General features: G+C 38.8%; 1 protein-coding gene across 1 annotated transcript in view; it reads left to right on the top strand.

Moving 5' to 3' along the window:
• The window catches only part of LOC126284471 (sodium channel protein Nach-like), a 146999-nt gene that overhangs the window by 21206 nt on the left and 104222 nt on the right, over positions 1 to 21571 (top strand). The window contains exons 3-6 of the mRNA XM_049983424.1: positions 757 to 895; positions 989 to 1119; positions 1381 to 1465; positions 1607 to 1705. Coding sequence (XP_049839381.1) covers positions 757 to 895; positions 989 to 1119; positions 1381 to 1465; positions 1607 to 1705 — 454 coding nt within the window. The remainder of the gene's footprint in view (positions 1 to 756; positions 896 to 988; positions 1120 to 1380; positions 1466 to 1606; positions 1706 to 21571) is intronic.

The raw sequence follows: 21571 nt of genomic DNA on the forward strand, positions 1-21571 counted from the left end.
AACCTGCCAACAAACTGTCAGATCCCTGATATGCTGAGTCAGTGATGTATTTCATTCTAAAGATGCACAAACAAGCTATTAAACAGGTGGTCATAACGTTTTGGCTCATCAGTTTATATTGCTTTGGCAACAGCTACAACAGACAGTCTGTGGCTGAGAATCTTCTTGAAGAATAAAAAATATATGTGAAAACTCCAACACTTTACAAAGATAATCAGTCACATCTATTACAGAAATGGGAACATAGACGATTGAAGCATGTGAATGTTAAATTTAATTTCATACATCAGCTGTATAATGGAGGACAGCTGAATGTTCAATACATTAGCTCTGAGGAACAAGTGCAGGTATTTCAACAAAAGCAACTATGTGTGTACAGTTCAATAGACTGTGTACGAAGATGAGCATATTGAAATTTGCAGATATGCAATGAAATTATCAAATTGAGGAAGTGTGTTGGAGTAATGACAAATTAATAATTGTGCTTTGACTTATTATCTCTTTGTTTTCTATATGTTCTTTCCTCTGTGGTTCTTCTTCTGTCTGTACCTTGTCTTCGTGGTTGTATTACAGTTGTAATTGTAATTGTAGTTGCATTTGTTATTACATATCTACATACCTGGTAATTTCTAGCATTACTAACATTACTTAATCATTTTATTGAGTACCAAAGCAAAAAAATATGTTTTGTCATGTTTCTTACTAGATATTAAAGCAAAACAATGTTTTTAACTGAGACAATGAATTATTTTACAGAAAATTTAAAGGCAAAATTGATTACAACCAGATTGATTACTGGGAAAATATAGCCTTTTACCAAGGATCGATTATTGAACACAAGAAGTGTTCTGGTGATGTTAACTGCTCTACAAATTATGAGGAAATAATTTGGGAGGTACATACACTTTATAGTCTGAAGGAAGCAGGGGAACATCCACCAAACTTTTAGCTGCTTGTCTCTCACTCAATTTTATTTTTGTTTTTCCAGTTTAGATACAAATGTAACAAATTACTTTATGACTGTCACTGGAATGGTAAACCATTTGACTGCTGTCAGAATTTCCTGCCTCTACAAACAGAAGTGGGTCCATGTTTCTCCATTAATTCTGAAAATACCAGGTAACACATTATTAAATTTTATATCACATTTTAAATGTGCCAGTTTTCTATAGTAAAGTGTATTTTAATTTTAAATGCTTCTATGATCATTTTTTCTTCACTTTTTCAATATCAGCATTAGCACTGTTAATCATTAAGTGCAAACAGTTTCATCATTTTTCTCAGAATATATGCCAATCTATATAGGGGGTAGTTACTCAGGTTGAAAAATAGCAACTAATATGTGTGTTTCACATTATTTGTAACATCTGGTTATTGCAGAAGGAAGAATGGATTACTGAAAACAGTTTCAAACTATACAACTGGACCTGGTTCACTCTATTTCAAAGTAAGAGCTGCTGTAAAGGTAAGGAAGGTGGTGAAAAAAAGAAAATATGTGAATTGCCATGAAGTAATTACTATACGTTTATCAATAATATCTACATACAACATTTCACCTTTCTGAGCATAGATTCACTTACAGATTAAAACCTTTTTTATATTTCAGGTTTACATGCACTCAGAAGGAAATGTGCCAACCAACAGTCACTCACTGGATGAAATGTTCAAAGTATTCTATCCGCAGTACCTTGAAGTGTTGTTTACGGTAATTTCATTCTTTATGTTAGTTGAGTGATATTTTTTGCTGGCAGTTGTTACATTAGAACAGATTTCTTTTTATTGAAATACTACTCAGATTAGCTAATGAAAGTAGGTTAGATCAAACAATTGAAAGTTCAGGCTGGAATATCAACAATTATGAAAAGGATAAATTACTGCTGACTGTAAAGATAACGCACTGAATTGCAAACAGGCACAATGAAAAGACTTGTTGCAAGTTGTGTGTGTTGTGCTTGCAATCTCATTAGTGTGTTGCTGTGTGCAGCAAGAGAAAGATAAGCACGGTCTATAATTCTGTTCAACACTTTATTTAGATGAGAAGTTTATTTTAAGCTCACATGACAACAGGAAAAAAATATTATGGAACATTTGCTGTGCCACAAATATTACTAGCTTTTTGGTAACTAAGTGAGGAAAACGGTAATAGCAACAGTAACAGTTACAGGAATACTAAAAGAATCAAAGCAAATTATTAAATTCATGGAGCGCATTCTGCAGCAAGGAGAAAGCATCTCACATTGCTTCTGGCAGTCAGTACATGAACCCTTGTGAATTATTGTTATAGAATGTTCCTATTATTTATTTAATGCTGTTGTTTGCCATTCTCAACACTGGCTCTCTAACTACAATATTGGCAACCAGAAAGTGATTAGCAAAATGTGAAGCCTGTAATTAGAATTCCTAGTGCCCACTTCATATGAGAAATACATTTATAGTTACAGCTTATAACTCTGAGGAATTAGGAGATTGTCTGGGATTCATAATCAAAAACCATTCTCTCTAAAATGTTCACTATATTCTGAAAGTCACAGACCAAAAAGAATCCACACAATCCAGCTACCAGAGCAGTTCAGAGTCTAATGCGCTGATGCAACTATAACTTTTCAAAATAAATGTTTAAGTGAATGCTCGCCATAATTTGATGATAATTTTCATCAAACGCCACCCTAAATAATGGTAGAATGTCTGTCCCACGATGGCATGTGAAAATACGACATACACAAACTGAAGATAGATCATTAAAGTCATCCCAGAATTAACAATTCACTCGAAAATGATTTCATGGTTACGTGTATCTCGAGTAACTTATTATGGCATCCGAGGCTGTTTATAGAAATGATACCGACGCAATATGACTCCCGGCACAGGTGGTGCACTAATCAGTGTCTGGAGAGAACTGGGGCCTTCTCTCGCACAGCGTTCTTATATATAAAGCTGTGGTGCAGACGGCTAAGGGAACGCCTGATCAAATCCACTCTCCCGACTAGCTGCTGGGCTAGTAATGCATCACTTGAAGTTACTGAATAAATCATTGCTTCCTTTGATGATGGCTGATGAAGCTCTCAATTTAAATGTGCAATCTGCACACAGGTAAGTAATCATAATAAAAGTTTGGTGTGGCTAAGTCAAATATTTTGGGAGAGAGAATTAATTTAATTACACTACACACAGTAGACGAGCTCTGAACTTGCCCTTTGGAGATATAGCTATAGCTATAGCTATAGTTTTATAGTTTTATAGTTATTCAATTGAAACTTCTAACATCTTTATGATTATAGCGGATCTCCCTTCTACTTAAATTTAAATGACCTAGCTTTATTTATTCCCCTACTTAATCTATCTTGCTTTCTTAATTTTTAAGACAAAAACCAGAAAATCATGAATTTCAACTAAAATTTTAATTTGTGAGATCCAGGATACTGTTTTTACTAAATTATTATGAAAAAGGAGTCTAAATATAAATTTTTAAGTTTCTAGCTCTTTTCTGTTACACCAATGATTTTTACAGAAAAACGTCTAAATTTCGAAAATGGTGAAAGTTATTGAACTGATATTCAACACATATTGATTTAGTATTACTCCTGACATGCTAGAAACGTTTCAGGTTATTTACTTGATTTTTAAAGTATTGCACAACATTTATGACGTCAAAGCTAGTTACAGCGGACTAGGCTGGCACACAATGGAAAGACTGATGTGAATTTTATATGGCGTCAGTAGGCTGCTTCCCTACACCCTGTTGACATGGGCCAGCTGATCAGCTCATTAACTGACATCTGTTTTCGCTGGCGCCCAGTGTTGCCACACTAGCCCACTTTGTGAAAGACAAGCACCATCCTTGAATGATGCTAGAAGTGACATCCTTGAAATGTGCTGGGAAGTGTACCCATCGTCCAGAATGCATTTACCATTCAATTGGAGCCGGTGATGATGCCAGTGGGGGTTGCTGCCTGGCAGGCAGAGGTTGCACCTGATTACATTGCAGATGTGAATGTGAAGAGTCTAGTAGTATGAATGCTGGCTTCACTCTATCAGTGGAAACAGTATTCATCTTGCCATTGACGATAATATCAAATGTTTTGTCGCCTCTAATGGTGACGCCATGCGGACCAGTATATGGCAATGTGAGTGGCGGTTTGACACATTTACTCGCAACATTATGTGTGTACAGGATCATAACTCTCGGGATATGAATTTTTGTGATGTACAATGGCATGATGCTTGTCGCGGTCAGATCTGTGTCAGCCTTTCTCTGAGGTGGGCGACAAATACTGGTGCATTAACATTGTCCAACGAAATTGCATGTGGATCCCTGAACTCACCTGGAGAGGTGTCTAGATCAGGTTTATACATGTTACATAGGCTGAGCAAAACAAGTGGTAAGGCAGAGGTCCATTGTTATTCATGGCACATAAAGGTGGCTTTAGGAAATCAGTGCCAGTGTTCAATCATGCTTGACTGGCAGGATGATAACTTGTTGTTGTGTGATGCAATGCACCACAAAAGTTACTTAGTTGGGCAGATAGGTCAGATTCGAACTGCCATCCTCTGCCTGTGTGGACAACCAAAATGAGCGATCCAATGTAATACAAAAGTAGTGAGTAGCATCTCAGTAGATATGTTATCAACTGTAATGGCTTCAGGCCAGTGTATGAATCTGTCTGTTACTGTCAGTAGGCAATATTGTCCTTCTAAAGCGGGCAGCAGACATACGCCATCAATATGAATTTGGGCAAACCGTGTTGTGTCTGAAAATTTGCCCACCAGTGCAGAAAAATGGTGAGAAATCTTGCTGTGCTGACACTGTACACATGCTTGAGCCCATGTGCAACAGTCTTTTTTTATTCCAGGCCATACAAAATGCATACCAAATAGTCTAATTGTTGCCTTCACGCTGGGATGATATAAATCATGTAGACTTTTGAAGGCTTGCTTGTACTGTATTGCCATAGGAATGAATGGACGAGTTTTCCCAGTTTAAACCTCACAAGACAGCTTTACATTTGTAGCTAGAATGTCAACTGGCTGAAGTTGAAGGCCAGATGTGGCATCCTGTTAACAATCTTGAAGTTCCAGGTCAGACTCCTGTTCTAGGGCTAGCTGCACTAAATGTACAGTTTTTGTGATACTGCTCAGCCAGGATAGACAGTTTGCAACAACATTGTTGATTCCTGATATATTTTGTACATCAGTAGTGAACTGTGCGATGGACTCTAGTTGATTACATTGTCTCAGAGAACATTTGTCATTATTTTGCTGAAAGGTATAGGTGAGGGGTTTATGGTCTGTAAAAATGACAAAAACACTAGTTTCCCACTGTGTATAGAAATATTTAATAAACTCATAAATGAAACTTCCTGACAGATTAAAACTGTGTGCCAGACTGAGCCTCAAACTTGGGACCTTTGCCTTTCGAAGGCAAAGTTCCCAAGTTCAAGTCTCGGTCTGGCACACAGTTTTAATCTGCCAGGAACTTTCATGTCAGCGTACACTTGGCTGCAGAGTGAAAATCTCCAACAGTTTGCGGTTGTATGTGCTCCATTGTTGCTGTGCAGGAGATAGCTTTCATGAAAAGAATGTGAGAGGCTGCAAAGCTCCATCTACATATTTGGCTAGCATCTACTACCAGCATGAGAGGTGCTTCCAAATCCAGATGTGCAAGAAGGACTGTGTCTGCTACTCTTTTTGGCCACTTTGAACGCGTTTTTCATCAACTCTATCCACAATACCGGTGTTTTGTCTTTAACCTTGGGACCAGCTAAAGCATTGGTAAGAGACTCTTGGAGTTGTACCACATGAGGTAGGTGATGTTGGTAGAAATTAAGGACTCCCAAGAATCATTACAGTTCTTTAGCAGTTTCTGGCCTTGGAATACTCAATATAGCCTCTAATTTCTCCAGTAATGGCAGTGATCCTTCTGATGGAAACCAGTGGCCTGGAAAGGTAACTTCTGTCTGGCCAAAAATGCACTTTGAGGTGTTCAACCCTATTCTATATTCATTAAGCCTTTTAAGTAACTCACTCAGGTTCTGTTTGTGTTGAGTGTTGAGTACATCATCAAGATAAGCAAAACAACACTGCAAGCCTTGCAAAATGGAATTTACAAATCTTTTCTTCCATCTCTGGCAGCATCTCCAAGTCTGAACGCCATAAACAGGCTTTTGAGCAGACCAAACGGCATTATAATGGCTGTTTTTGGGATGTCTCTTTCGGAAACGGGAATATGTATAGATGTCTTTGCACAATCTAATATGCTAAACACCTTTTTTCCACATTTAATGTGTGATTATAATCTTTCAGGAGAGGAACAGGGTACCAATGCAGTATTGTCCTAACATTCAAGGCTCGGTAATCACTACAAGGATGCCATGCACTGTTCTTTTTTGGCATTAAATGGAGGAATGATGATGAAGGCCCACTAGACGGGCAAATGAGGCCTTCCTTCAACATTGGATTAAATTTCTCCTAGGCAACAATATATTGGTCAGGAGCAAGAAGCCTGGGTCTACACTAAATTGGAGGGACTGTGGTAGTATTGATATAACATACAGTAACGGCCAGTGTCGTTTGGTCTCAGCCAGTGAGCTCCCTGCCACCGTTGGATAAGCAGCAGCCAGCAGAAAGTCGTACTCTTAGCTCACTTTTTTGTTTCATAATTTATTTGCTTGTTTTTGGATACTTGAATAGTTTAATTCACAAATTTCAGGTGTATTATAGTATTTGAGAGATGTAGCATCCCATTTTAGTACCCATACAACGTAAATTTGTGTAGTTGTCAGTCATCTGCTTGTTTTGAACGGCTTGTGAGATAAAAGAGAGGAAAAAAAATGTTAGGGATGGATAAGGACTGTGCCTGTTGTGTACAAATTCAGGGGGAATTGGCCATCATCCGTAAACAGCTGGAAGCTCTGTTGGCTGTGGTCGATAGGATCCAGGCTGTTGCCCCAGGCCGCGGTGACATTGAGACACCATAAGTGAGTGCTTTGGCGCCTCTGGAACCTATAGCATTGCCTAGGATCTCTGATGCCACTGTGCCCTCAGATTTGTACATCCCTGCCAGTCGACACTTGCCTGACAGTGTTTGGTGATCTATGGCGGTGTTGTGAACCCCTGGGCAGAAGGCGAAAGTTGGTGCTGGCCACAAGGCTGTACCCTTACACCTCCATAACAGGTTTGAGGTACTGCCCACTGCTTAGAGTTCTTCTGAGTCAGCAAAGGGTGGCCTCACCTGTTGCGGCAGTGGCCAGTCATCCTGAGAGGTCCAGACAAGTGCAGAGGGTGGGATTGCTTGTCATTGGGAGCTCCAATGTTAGGCAGGTGATGGAGCTCCTTAGGGATATGGCAACTAAGGATGGGAAGAAAGCCAATGTGCACTCTGTGTGCATATGGGGGGAGTCATCCAAGATGTGGAAAGGTCTCTTCTGGATGCTATGAGGGGTACAGGGTGCAGCAAACGACAGGTGGTGGGTCATGTCAGCAATAATGACGTGTGCCACTATGGATCAGAAGAGATTCTCTCTGGTTTCTGGCAGCTATCTGGGTTGGTGAAGACTGCCAGTCTTGCTAGCGAGATGAAGGCAGAGCTCATCATCTGAAGCATCGTTAGGAGGACTGATTGCGGACCTTTGGTTCAGAGCCAAGTGGAGGGTCTGAATCAGAGGCTCAGACGGTTCTGCGACCATGTAGGCGGCAGATTCCTCAACTTGCACCGTAGGGTGGTGGGGTTTCGGGTTCCGCTGAATAGGTCAGGTGTCCACTACACACAGGAGGTGGCTACATGGGTAGCAGGGGCTGTGTGGTGTGGAATGGGAGGTTTTTTAGGTTAGACAGTCTCGGGAAAGATAAAGAAGGGCAAGAATCGACCAAGCAACAGTCGGTATTGCAGTTGTAAATTGTTGTAGCTGTGTTGAAAAAGTACCAGAGCTTCAAGTGCTGATAGAAAGCACTGAAGCTGGAATGGTTATAGGAACAGAAAGATGGCTAAAGCCAGAGATAAATTCTGCCAAAATTTTTACCGTGTTCAGAAAGGATAGATTAAATAAAGTAGTTGGTGGTGTGTTTGTGACTGTTGGTAGTAGTTTATCTTTTAGTGAAGTTGAAATAGATAGTTCCTGCAAATTACCATGGGCAGAAGTTATACTCAACAACCATACCAAAATAATAATTGGCTGCTTCTACCATCTCTACCCGACTCAGATGATATAATAGCTGAATGGTTCAAAGAAAACTTGAATAACAATATAAATAAATACCCCACTTATACAGTTATAATTGGTGGAGACTTCAATCTACCCTCGATTTGTTGGTGAAAATACATGTCCAAAGCCAATGGTAGACAGAAAACATCTTCCAAAATTGTACTAAATGCTTTCTCTGAGAATTACTTTGAAAAGTTAGTTCATGAGGCCACATGAATTGTAAATTGTTGTGAAAACACACTTCTACATCTACATCTACATTTACACTCTGCAAGCCACCAAACAGTGTGTGGCAGAGGGCAATTTATGTGCCACTGTCAGTACCTCCCTTTCCTGTTCCAGTCGCGTATGGTTTGTGGGAAGAACGACTGCCGGAAAGCCTCAGTGTGCGCTCGAATCTCTCTAATTTTACATTTGTGATCTCCTCGGGAGGTATAAGTAGGGGGAAGCAATATATTCAATACCTTATCCAGAAACGCACCCTCTCGAAACCTGGACAGCACTCTACACCATGATGCAGAGCGCCTCTCTTGCAGAGTCTTTCACTTGAGTTTGCTAAACACCTCTGTAACACTATCATGCTTAACAATTAACCCTGTGACGAAATGCACCACTCTTCTTTGGATCTCCTCTGTTTCCTTGTCAACACGACCTGGTACGGATCCCACACTGATGAGCAATACTCAAGTATAGGTCGAACGAGTGTTTTGTAAGCCACCTCCTTTGTTGATGGCCTCTTAGCCACAAATAATCCTGATCTAATAGAGAGTGTCATTATGGATATAGGGATTAGTGAACATGAAGTCATTGTAGCAAGGCTCAAAACGATACCAACCAGAACCACTAAAAATAAACGCAAAATATATCTATTTAAAACAGCACATAAAAATCCACTTGATTCCTTCCTAAGAGAGTCTCTATTCCTGCCTAGCTAATTATGTAAGTGTAGACCAGATATAGTTCAAATTCAAAGATACAGAATTGATAGCAATAGACAGATTCATACCGCATAAGTTAATAAGAGACTGGACTGATCCACCATGCTACACAATGCATGTCAGAACACTGTTACAGATGTAACAAAAAAAGCAAGGCAAAGGAGAACGCAAAATCCTCAAGACTGGCTAAGTTTCACAGAAGCTCAGAATTTATTGCAGACATCAATGCAAGAGGCTTTTAATAGTTTCTACAATGAAACCCTGTATGGTAGAAAAACCAGAGAGATTCTGGTCGTATGTGAAGTACACCAGTGGCAAAAAACAGTCAATACCGTCACTGCGCGATAGCAATGGAAATGTTACTGATGATGGTGCCACTAAAGCGGAGTTACTAAATACAGTTTTCCATAATTACTTCATGACAGAAGACGAAGTAAATATTCCAGAATTTGAAACCAGAAGGGGTATTGCAAAACAACTCAAATAACTTAAGAAAGGCAATTCTTCCAGTCCAGATAGTACACCAGTCAGGTTCCTTTCAGAGTATGCAGACTCAATAATGCCTTTCTTAGCAATCATATACAACTGCTCACTTGATGAAAGATCTGTTCCTAAAGACTGGAAAGCAGCACAGGTCACAACAATATTCAATGAAGGAAATAGAAGTAACCCATTGAATTACAGACCCATATCACTGACCTAACTTTGCAGTAGGATTTTGGAGCACATACTGTGTTTGAACATTATAAATCACCTTGAAGAAAATGACTTATTGATACATAACCAACATGGATTGAGAAAATATCATTCTTGTGCAACACAGCTAGCTCTTTATTCTGATGAAGTAATGAGTGATGTTGACAAGGGATCTCAGGTCAATTCCATATTCTTAGATTTCCAGAAGGCTTTTGATACTGTTCCTCACAAATGACTATTAATCAAATTACTTGCATATGAAATATCATCTCAGTTGTGTGACTGGATTCATTATTTCCTCTCAGAGAGTTCACAGTTCATAGTGATAGATAGTAAATCATCAAGTAGAACATTCTGCAAGATAGTGTCATAGGCCCTCTGCTGTTTCTGATTTACATAAATGATCTAGATGATAGTCTGAGCAGCCCGCTTAGACTGTTTGCAGATGATGCTATAATTTACCATCTAGTAAAATCACCAGACAATCAGTTCCAATTACAAAATGATATAGAGAGAATTTCTGTATAGTGTGAAAAGTGGCAATTAACACTAAACAAAGAAAAGTGCAAGGTCATCCACAGGGGTACTAAAAGAAATCTGATAAATTTCGGGTAAAAGATAAATCGCACATATCTAAGGGCTGTCAATTCAACTAGATACCTAGGAATTACAATTATGAGCAACTTAAATTGGAAAGACCACATAGATAATATTGAGGGGAATGCGAAACAAAGACTGTGCTTTGTTGGCAGAACCCTCAGGAGATGCGAAAAACCCACTAAAGAGACAGCCTACATTACACTTGTCCATCCTGTGCTGGAATATTGCTGCGCAGTGTGGGATCCTTACCAGGTAGGATTGAAGAGGACATCAAAAAAGTGCAAAGAAGGGCAGCTTGTTTCATGTTATCATGCAATAGGGGTGAGAGTGTCACTGATATGATAGGTGAGTTGGGGTGGCAGTCACTGAAACAAAGGCGTTTTTCTTTGCAGTGAAATCTATTTACAAAATTTCAATCACCAACTTTCTCTTCCAAATGCAAAAATATTTTGTTGACACCCACCTACGTAGGGAGAAATGATCATCATGATAAAACAAGAGAATTCAGAGCTCAAACGGAAAGATTTATGTGTTCCTTTTTCCCACTTGTCATTCAAGAGTGGAATGGTAGAGAAGTAGTATGAAAATGGTTTGATTAACCCTCTGCCAGCCACTTAAGTGTGAATTGCAAAGTAACCATGTAGATGTAGATGTAGATGTAGTCAAGTGTTGTGACATATCTTTTGTGGGGCCCCAGGAGGCCTTGTGGTAGGTGGGGTAGTTTGAATTGTTCTAGAATCATGGTATACTCGTCCCTCTTTGACTGGATCAATTTGGCATCATATACTGATGCATTACATCGGAACCCATCGTTAGATAGTTCCATGACATTGACTATTAGGTGGGCATTTGCGACGTCCAGCAGCAGTCGACAATGCGCTAAGAAATCGGCTCTGTTATGTCCACCATGGTGAAATTCCACTTCAAGGTATGATGTAATCCCAGGTCCAACTCAATGTGCTGCATTCCGTACATCATGACTGTTGAATTATTGGCCAAAGAAAGGCAAAATGAGGTGGCTGGCCGATACTTGTGTAACTGGGTTGATGGCAAAATACTTAAATCGGAACCCATGACCACCAAAAACTTGTGCCCTGTCTTGTGATCTATCTTAAAGTGACACAAGGACAGTGACAAATAGTCCAGAGTGATTACTTTTGCCTGTTGCTTACAACTGAGAAAGTTACACAGCAAAGTTCACTTGCGCGCCTGTTGTCCGAATTTCCTGTGGTACTAACACATGTCTGCCCAGGTTAAGTCTTTGGCCATGGCGGAGTTCGCTGAGGAACAACTTACAGATCTTCTGTGGAATCATCATCTAATATACCTGTCAGAGAGTAGTTTGCCCATGTGCTCACTCAGCGTGTCGACCTTGCTCACAAGACAGTCATAATTCGCCCTCATTACCGCCAAGGTGCTATTATACGCCATTGTAATTTCAGGGCAGGATGTCAGTGCAATCGCATCTTGAATTCAATCTGCCAGGCCTGCAACAGCATCTAGTGACTTGTCCATTTGCAATGCTATAATGGCATTCATCTGTGCCAGCAGATGGCTGCTCCACAATGTGCATAGTAATGTATCAGGCACTGTGTGCACATCAACTTTTCTTCTTAAATGACAGAGGTACAGCATTGGTTTTCTCTCACTGACATACTCTCATGTGAGAACCTGCCACACTCATTTTTCCTGTGAAGTGGACACTATTTGTATTAATTCAGTCTTTAATTTTGTGTATGATTCTGTGTTCAGAGGCGAAGTTACAAAATCTTTAACTTCAGCTGTGTAGTGGCGGCCCATCTGACTGAACACCAGTGTTAACTTAGTGGAGTCAGTGGTCAATCCAGTGCAGAGGAAACTCACTTTCACCTGTTCAAACCATAAGGGTGGGTTGTGGTGCCAAAATGACAATAACCACATGGCCAGTCTTGAAATGGTTGACGGGTTCATCCCGCACCAATTTCTGATTCTTGAAGTTCACTGCTAACCATTTGCACTAATGATTTATCTTTCTCTCTAGCTGTGATAATGTCGGGGTCACCACTGTCACAGATTGTGTGTGTTGTACTTGTGATCTCGTTGTCATGGTCTTGTCTGCAACAAGAATAAGATATGTATGACGTATAATTCTGTTCAACACTTTATTTAGATGAGAATTTTATTTGAAGCTCACACAACAGCAGGAAGAACATTATGAAACATTTCCAGTGCAACAAATATCACCAGTTTTTTGGTAACTGAGTGAGGAAAACAGCAACAGTAACAGGAATACTAAAAAGTCAAATAAAATTTTTAAATGCATCAAGCACACGCTGCAGCAAGGGTAAAGCATCTCACAGTGCTCCTGGCGGTCAGTGCGCAAACCCTGTTGACATGCGGTGGCCAATCAGCTGATTAACTGACACCTGTTTTGACTGACACATGATGTCGCTATAGACTGTTACACACTGAGCTTCTGGCCAAAGCCTTCTTCAGAAAAGAAAGGAAAACACACACACACACACACACACACACACACACACACACACACACACACACACACACAAGCAGCCACACCTGCTGGTCACATGACCATTATCTCTGGCCCCTCTGGCCAGACTGCAACTAATGCATTGAACTAAAGCAGCAGTCATGACTGGGGCATGGAAGGGGAAGGGATAGCAGGGTATGGGTGGGGGGAGAGAAGAGTACTGTCTGGTGTTGCATGCAGGGACTAGAAATCAACAGGAAAAGCCTGCTGAGTACAGCATTGACAGGCTGTAGGAAGGGGACATGTGTAGCAAAAAAGAAGAAGAGCAGCTGTTGGCAGAGGGTGCTGCACAATGACAGTGAGGGGATGTGAAGTGGAAGGAGATGATAGGACAGAAATTGTCGGGTGGAAGATGTAGGGACAGTAGGTTATTGTAGGTTGAGGCCAGGATAATATTGTGAGTGGAGAATTTGTTGTAAGAATAACTCCTATTTGTGCATTTCAGAAAAGCTGGTGGTGGGAGGCAGGATCCAGACGGCCTGGGTTGTGAAACAGGCATTGAAATCGAGCATGTTATGTTTAGCTGCATATTGTGCCACAGGATGGTCCACTCTGCTTTTGACCACAGTTTGGAAGTAATTTTTATAAAGATATATTCATAATTTAACAGTTGTAAGGAATGTTGGAGTTTAAATTCTTAGTGAGCAAATAGGTATTTCTTGCTAAAGCAATAGAGCTCATTTTCAAAGCCCCCTTTCTTCTCTTTTCTGTAAACATTTTATTCTTTCCCAATAATTTTGAATTTAAAAAAATGTTCATCATAAAAATTCATGTGGTCCAAAGTATTTGAATCTTCAGTAATTGTTATTTACAAAATTTAGTATCTTAGTTTTATAGCTCAGATTTTTCTGATTCCAAATATGTCTATTTTCACTCAGAGGACTTAATAATTTGCCAATTATTACATGCTGAAAAATTCTTTTTGTGGCCATTGTGGTGGCCATTTAAATCCCTGCAGAAGTAGAAATAATGTGTATGAAGCAATACATACAATTTGCCTTTTTCTAACCATCGAGTTCATAGTTAAACAGGCATGCTTTTTTCTTCACTGCAATTTTGTGTGCTCTGATTTTGTTCTCTGATGTTTTAATATTAAAAACACAAAATAGATTATGAATTTTATTCTTGTGTGCATCTAGAAGTAGCTGTGCAGAACAATACTTCACTCACTGATGCGGTTGTTCACTATCTTCAGGAGAATGCGGCATTCTCTTGAAGATGGCAAACAGTTGGATAGCCAAAATATTTAATTGAGTTGATTTTAGGATCTGGCAGCAGAAGCGAAGAGACTTTCAAGACTTATTATGCTGGGAAAGCCTACGAAGTCACAATACTTCAGTCAGTAGGCAATACTATTCATAATATTAACATCTATATGTTAATATTAAAAAAGTATGTGTTAAATAGCCAACTTGGCAATGCCTCTAAGCCATTATTAGCCAAAATGGACAATTCTGTTTTGATTCAATTTTTAGCTACGTAGCAAATTGTAAATTTCATGCTAGAAATCAGAAAGATCTTAGTAGTTAATGTGCACAGTAAATACAGTGAAGTTGTAGTGAAAGTGATATGCTGATCTGTGATACATGAAATATATAAATTCATTAAAAAAAGCTGATCAACAGAACGTTTCTGGTATCAATAAATGTGGAAAGATTTCAAGTTAATTTCTAAGTATTAAATGCTGCCCCTTTGGTGAGGACATGTTCCCAGTTTTTTTTCCCGACAAAGAACATGAAACTTAAAGTTTGTTTGGATTTCAAGTTGAAACAAAATATACAGGATTCACCAGAAAACCTCAACAGCTTTGAAAACAATACAATAATTCAGGGGAAAGTGTATTTTTTTATAACAGTTCAGTCTGTTTTATGGAGACTAAAATTTAGTAAGTCTCCGTCATACTGAATAATGCTTCCATTTATTTTGTTTTGAAGAAATATCATAACTCGCTACACATATCATTTGGAATCCCCTGAATGTATTCACAGATTCATTCTTTTAGTTTGTCGACATTGGTGGAGCATTGTTATCTTCACAAAAAGCGATTTTGTGCTGTCAGTAATGCAAAAAGCAATTGAGTTGATGTCCATAAAGTGAGAAATGCCTCAAAACATTTCATTAAGGGTTCCCAGGAAAGTATGTGTAGTATTGACTGTTGCTAGATCTTGCTGGAACCATAGGTGGTGATGTGGATTGACTCCAGGATACAGAAATGTTGCAACATGGCTGCATAGTGATCATGGCATCTAGTATTATAGCACCAGGTTGTAGATTTCTTGTAAATGCAAAAACTGCCAGGTGCTTTTGGCACACCCACTATACAGATAGTGGTTTCAGACTTTTATTTAGCTTCAACTATAGGTAATGAAGTGAGATACTGCTATTTATTATAAAAAGTGTCTTTATTGTCACACCACCACGAGAATCAAATCCAAATTTGGAAATGGTCTCATCAATGAAATGCAACACATATTACTGAAAGCGTGTTTATTAAGAACACCAACACACAGCTAGAACAGAACTGACCTCATGTATGGAGAGTGCAGTTACTTGTACAAACTTCAGATATTGCAAGAATTTATACATAAAAAACTATTCCAAAATGTACAAACATAAGATATTTCAAGAAACTTTCAGACACGACAAATACTGATTAACAAATAATTGATAATGGGCAGATTTCAACTGGTGACTCATCGCACCCCAGGTAGCGTTACTAGCCACTACACTACAGGGAGTATACCTCAGCTCACAACAATGCTTTCTGGGGAAATAGCAACCTGTAGTTTCCGAAGTTATCACTGAAGCCAACTGAAAAACCCTGGATCTAGAGCTTGTTAGTGATCCTCTGTGTGGAGGAGCTCATAGTTCCTCACATTCTGGTCATTTTGTTACATCCTCTTCACTATGATGAGCATCAAAGGTAGCCCTCCTGTCAAAGCTTCAGAATCACTGAGCAGGTTGTCAGTTTTCTTGAACCTCATATTACTGATTTGCATCTCTGGACTGTAATAGAGCTTGATACAGAGAACAAAGTTGATGTCTCTGTGTTTTTGTATTCTTTATGAATGATCATAACACTCAACTTGATATGTGAAATCTGACAAGCAGCATAGGGATATGATACAACCCAAAGTAATGCTTTAGTAATTTTTCTGATAGTTCCATTTTTCTCACAGGTGTAAAAGACCACATCAAGTTTCCCGGGCTGTATCTCACTGGCCAGTTCTTGACTTTATAGTGTTCTCAATCTTTCTCCTAGGCATCCAGAGTCCTTATATGAGCCAGCTACTTTGCTTCTTCAGTCCTGATGATGATATTCTTCATGTACTCATTCTGAGAATTATCTTGTTGACACAGCAACACTGTGTTCATTGTTGCATCAGCCTTGCAACCATGGAACAGAAAAAATGGTCTGAAGCCTTAGTGTTTTGCTTTACTGTGTTGTATACAAATGACATGGTATTGTATTCCAATATCTCTGTTTGACATCATTATAAATCAAGAGCACATCTGACAATGTCTTATTAAAGCATTCTGTGAGACCATTCATCTGTGGATGGTAGGCAGTTGTTATCCTGTGGGTGATGTCATGACATGAAATTACCTCTGATACTAGTCTTATCTGGAAAACTTTTCCACAAGATCATCACAAGGGTTGCTTAAAAATAATGTCTTCTGCAAAGAATTTTGCAATTTCCAGAGCTTTGGCAGTTGGCACAGCTTTGATGATAACATAGCAATAAGTTTGCCAATGCAGACTATTATCTGTTCAGTCAAATTTGTTGCTTTTCCAGTAAGAATTTATTACTGTTAGTAGCACTATTATTTAAATTAATTACTACAGTAAACTTTCTAATCATGACAGCTAATTGCTCACAAATCACCACTGATAATATTTTTATAGGAAGATCTAATGAAAAAATGTTATATTATAAAAGCAGCCACCAATGGCCTCTCAGACCATGATATGCAATTCCTTTTGTTAAATGTTAAGAGATAATGGGGTACAATATATACTAAATTTGAGTTCAAGATGGCAGCCAGTAAGCAAAAAAATTATTATTTGGGGGACTCACAAAAGATATGAACTGGAGTGATGTATATAGTGCTTTTAGTGTGAATGAAAAATACAACACTCTTATTAGTTAAGTCCTTATCTCATATGACTACTGTTTTCCATGAAAACTAACCCAGATTAGACCAAAGTCTACAAAGAAGTCTTCAGTACTTAAGGAATAAAGGTGTCTTGTAAAACAAAGAGGAAACTGTATTCATCATTCAGAAACATCTCTGACGTTGACACTGTAGCTCTTTACAAAACACATTACAAAATTTTGCACATAGCAATATGGACATAAAAAACAAATACATTATGAAAAAGGATAATCACTTCAGATAGCAGAATAAGACAATATGGGATACTGGAGGAGGAGATTGGTAGAACCAAACATGAATAGTAGCAGACAGCATTAAGAGTAAACAATACATTGGTTACAGATGTGTGCAGTTTGCAAAACCTTTTAACAAGCATTTATTACTGTTACTGAAAAGATGGGATTGTTAGATTCAGTAGATGCTGTCATGGAATATTTCAGACCTGTCACTACAAACAACTTCAGTAATATGAATATGACCCTTATTATACCAGTGGAACTAATGTCCACCATAAAAATTTAAAACAAAAAAATACTAGAGGTCATGATAAAATATCAACAAAGTTAATTAAAGAGTGGACTTGTGACTTTAGTAACATATTAAGTTACCATTTATCAGTGGAACATATATTCTGAATGTTTGAAGTATGATGATGTTATGCTTTTATTTAACAAGGGAGATAAAGAAATACAGTGAAATCTCTATCCAATTTTCCTCTTACCAGCATTCTTGAAAATTTTAGCAAAGGAATTATGTAATAGGCTTCTGACATCAAATAACATATTGCCATCATCACAATTTGGATTTCTATAGGGTTTTGATATTGACAAGGCTATCTACACATACAGTGAATGTATTTAATTCATTTAGCAGTACATAATAGACTATTGGTATATTTTGTTATCTATCAAAGACATTTGACTGTTTAAACTCAAATTTTTTTCAGTAAATTAGAATATTATGGCGTAACTGCAAATGCTCAAAATGGTTAAAAAATCTTGTATCTCTGACAGGAAACAAAGAGTGTCAATAAGAAATAGATGTATATTAAACATAAGGTATCAACCTGCTAGGAGCTAATTATACGGGGTATCCCAGATATTTTCTTATGTTTATCAGTGACCTCTCATCTGCAATGTTACTAGATGCCAAGATTGTTTTGTTTGCATATGATACAAACATTAAAATAAATAACAAATCAAGTAGGTTATAGAGAGACTGGTTAAAGAAATCTTCAAGGACATTAATAAATGGCTCCTAGCCAGTTCGCTGTCACTAACATTTGAAAAAAGAAGCATGCCTTATGCAGTTTAAACTTGTAAAATGTTTCCAGCCAGTATATGATTGTAAAATAATGACTAGAGTAAGCCGACAGCATTAAACTCTTGGGGTCACAGCTTCTTAGTAAATTAAACTAGGAAGAGCATTTCCTGAACAAATCTCTGTCTGCAGTTGGCAATGTGAATCTTGTGACTCTTCAGGCTTTCCCAGTGGATGTGTTGTAAATAGTCTTCATGGATTTGCTGTTGGATCACGTTGTGCAAATTCCACAATATTTCCTCGGAGCAACTGTCCGACATCTTCAGGTGGTTCAACCTTGCTGGTGGCTAGATACGACTGATGGTATCCATACATTGATGCCCCATTTCTAGAACACATGTGCGAAGAATGCGCAGGCATAGAAATAGCACATGAGCAATGATTTGCAGTTAGACGTGCCATATTCAAACTCCCTCTGCTGAAAATCACAGAGCAGCTATCCTGCACATGCACTGTATGCTGCATTTGCCAAAAGTGTGGCCAGACATTACTCACCAATGGCTGTACTAGACCAGTGTTATGATGGGCCTGATATCAAAGAATATTGAATTCGCTTCATGATTTAATAGCAGCCAATGCATGGTCCCAGGTTCTGCTCAGTTGAAATCTTGTATTATTGTTGAAGAGCTTATCGGCTGTACAGATATGTATTGCTTCCTTAATGATGCACTCCCAGAAAGATGATGCTGGGGATAAAACTTCCATCTCTTCATAAATTATTTGATGTCCTGTATTCAGACTGTGTTCTGCAATTGCCAACTTTTCCAGTTGACGAAGGTGTGTAGGGCACTGATGTTCATCACTGTGTTCTTGTACTGTGCGGCATGTCCGGCCTATACACACTCCCCCACATTGACAGGGCACTTGTACACAACACATTTCCTCAGGCTGAGGTCATCCTTAACCAAACCCAATAGGGTTCTCAGTTTTGCAGATGGTTGAAAAACACACTTAATTCCATGTCTTCTGAAGACTCTTCTGATTCTTGATGACATGGCACCAAAATATGGCAAAAAGGCCAAAGTGGGGGGTCTTTGTATCTTCATTCTGCTCCATAGATTGAACTCGCCTGGGCTTGGATGCATTACATATCTGTCTCTCAGAATAACTGTTTTGTTGGAGCACTGTCTTCAAATGTATTTCACTTGACAGGCTTTCAGGACCAGGTACCACATATGCTGTATGAACTAATGTACGTAATGCACTATTGCATTGTGCAGGATGATGGCAGCTTGTGGTCTGCAGATATAGATCTATATGCATTGGCTTGTGGTAGACGCTGTGTCCCAAGGTTATATCTGCTTTCCTTCATACCAAAACATCAAGAAAAGGTAAAGTACCATCTTTTTCCACTTCCATTGTGAAGTTTATATTTGGTTGGAGTGAATACAGATGCTGAAGAAACTTAGGTAGAGTATCAAGTTCATGTGACCACACCACAGATGTATCATCCACATATGGCAGAAAACAAGAGGGTTTGAGAGTGGCTGATGTAGTGCTTTTTCTTCAAAGTCCTCCATAAAATAATTGGCCACCAGAGTAAACAGAGGGCTTCCCATGGCAATGTCATCCAATTGTTCAAAATATTGGTAATGAAAAAAGAAGCATGTGTTAATAAGCACATGTTTAAATAATGCTCCTGTTCCTCCTTGAGTCTACAGCCTACCCAAGATCCATAAAAATGGGGCGCCTCTTCGTCCCATTGTAAGTAGCATAGGAGCACATACTTATTTTGTTGCCAAATACCTGAAATTGCTATTAGGACATCTCTTAGGCAAGTGTGACCATCACATTCAAAATTATGAAAATGTCATAGGTCACCTGAAAACTCTTAGAGTGCAATCGTCGGATCTCTCACTAAGTTTCAATGTTGTGTCTTTATTTACAAAGTTGCCTTTGCAGTACTCTTTGCAGCTCATTAGCAACAAGTTTGAGGAGAATGGAAGTTTTATCCCCAGCATCATCTTTCTGGGATAGCATCATTAAGGAAGCAATACATATCCATACAGCTCATAATCTCATCAACAAGGATACGCAATTTCAACTAAGCACAACCTGGAACCCTGCATTGGCTGCTATTAAATCACACCATGAAAATCAAAGTTCTTTGATAACAGGCCCGTCATAACATTGGTCTAGTACCGCCGTTGGCGAGTAACGCTGGCCGCACTGTTGGCAAACGCAACATACAGTGCACACGCAGCAGAACCGCTCTGGGGTTTTCGGCACAGGAAGTTTGAATATGGCACCATCTAACTGCAAATCAAGGTGCATGCATGATTTCCATGCCTGCACATTCTTTGAGATCATGTTCTAGAAATGGGGCATTGACTGTGGATACCATCAGTCATACCTGGCCACCAGCGAGCTCGAACCTCCTGAAGATGTCACATTTACCACACACACACACACAGAGGGAGAAAGATAGAGTGAGAAAGAGAGAAAGAGAGAGAGAGAGAGAGAGAGAGAGAGGGTGAGAAAGAGAACATTTACATTGCAAACAGATTTTTTCAGGCACTTCAGCAGTCTGCAGTCATATATATGCTAGCATACTACACTTACTTTCATTCCATAATGTCATGTAGAATTATTTTTTTGAGATAGCTCGCAAGCCACACTTAAGTCTTGAGTCCAAAAATGTGCAATAAAAATTATTTGTCATGTGGAGAGGCCTCTATAGGGAACTAAGGATACTAAGTAATGCTCCCCAACATATTTATTCCTGCATTAAGGAACCAAAAGGAGGAAAAGATTTAAAGTGACTTACTTTAGTCCAGAAAGTTGTCCATTATTCAGAACACATATTTTTCAGTGATACACAAGCAGCCATAAAAATTTTTGCTAGTTCAACTTAAGAGTATCCTAAAGCATTTGTTGTTAGCAAGCTGCTTCTACTACATTGATGCATTTCATAGTAGAGCCAACTAATGTGTATAATACATAATCTTGACATACTGTCAGTTGAAACACTTTAGAATTAATATATGTCATAGTCTATGGTTTGAAATGCATCCACTTTGTTGGGCTACTTATGTTGGTAATTAGTGTTTGCACTTGATGTTGAAAATTCAAAGTATCTGTTTGCTGCTGTTTGCTCCACCTGAAAATAGATCCCGATTTTGCTGTATTAT

The sequence above is a fragment of the Schistocerca gregaria genome, chromosome 8, assembly GCF_023897955.1.
Source record: "Schistocerca gregaria isolate iqSchGreg1 chromosome 8, iqSchGreg1.2, whole genome shotgun sequence".
Lineage (NCBI taxonomy): Eukaryota > Metazoa > Arthropoda > Insecta > Orthoptera > Acrididae > Schistocerca > Schistocerca gregaria.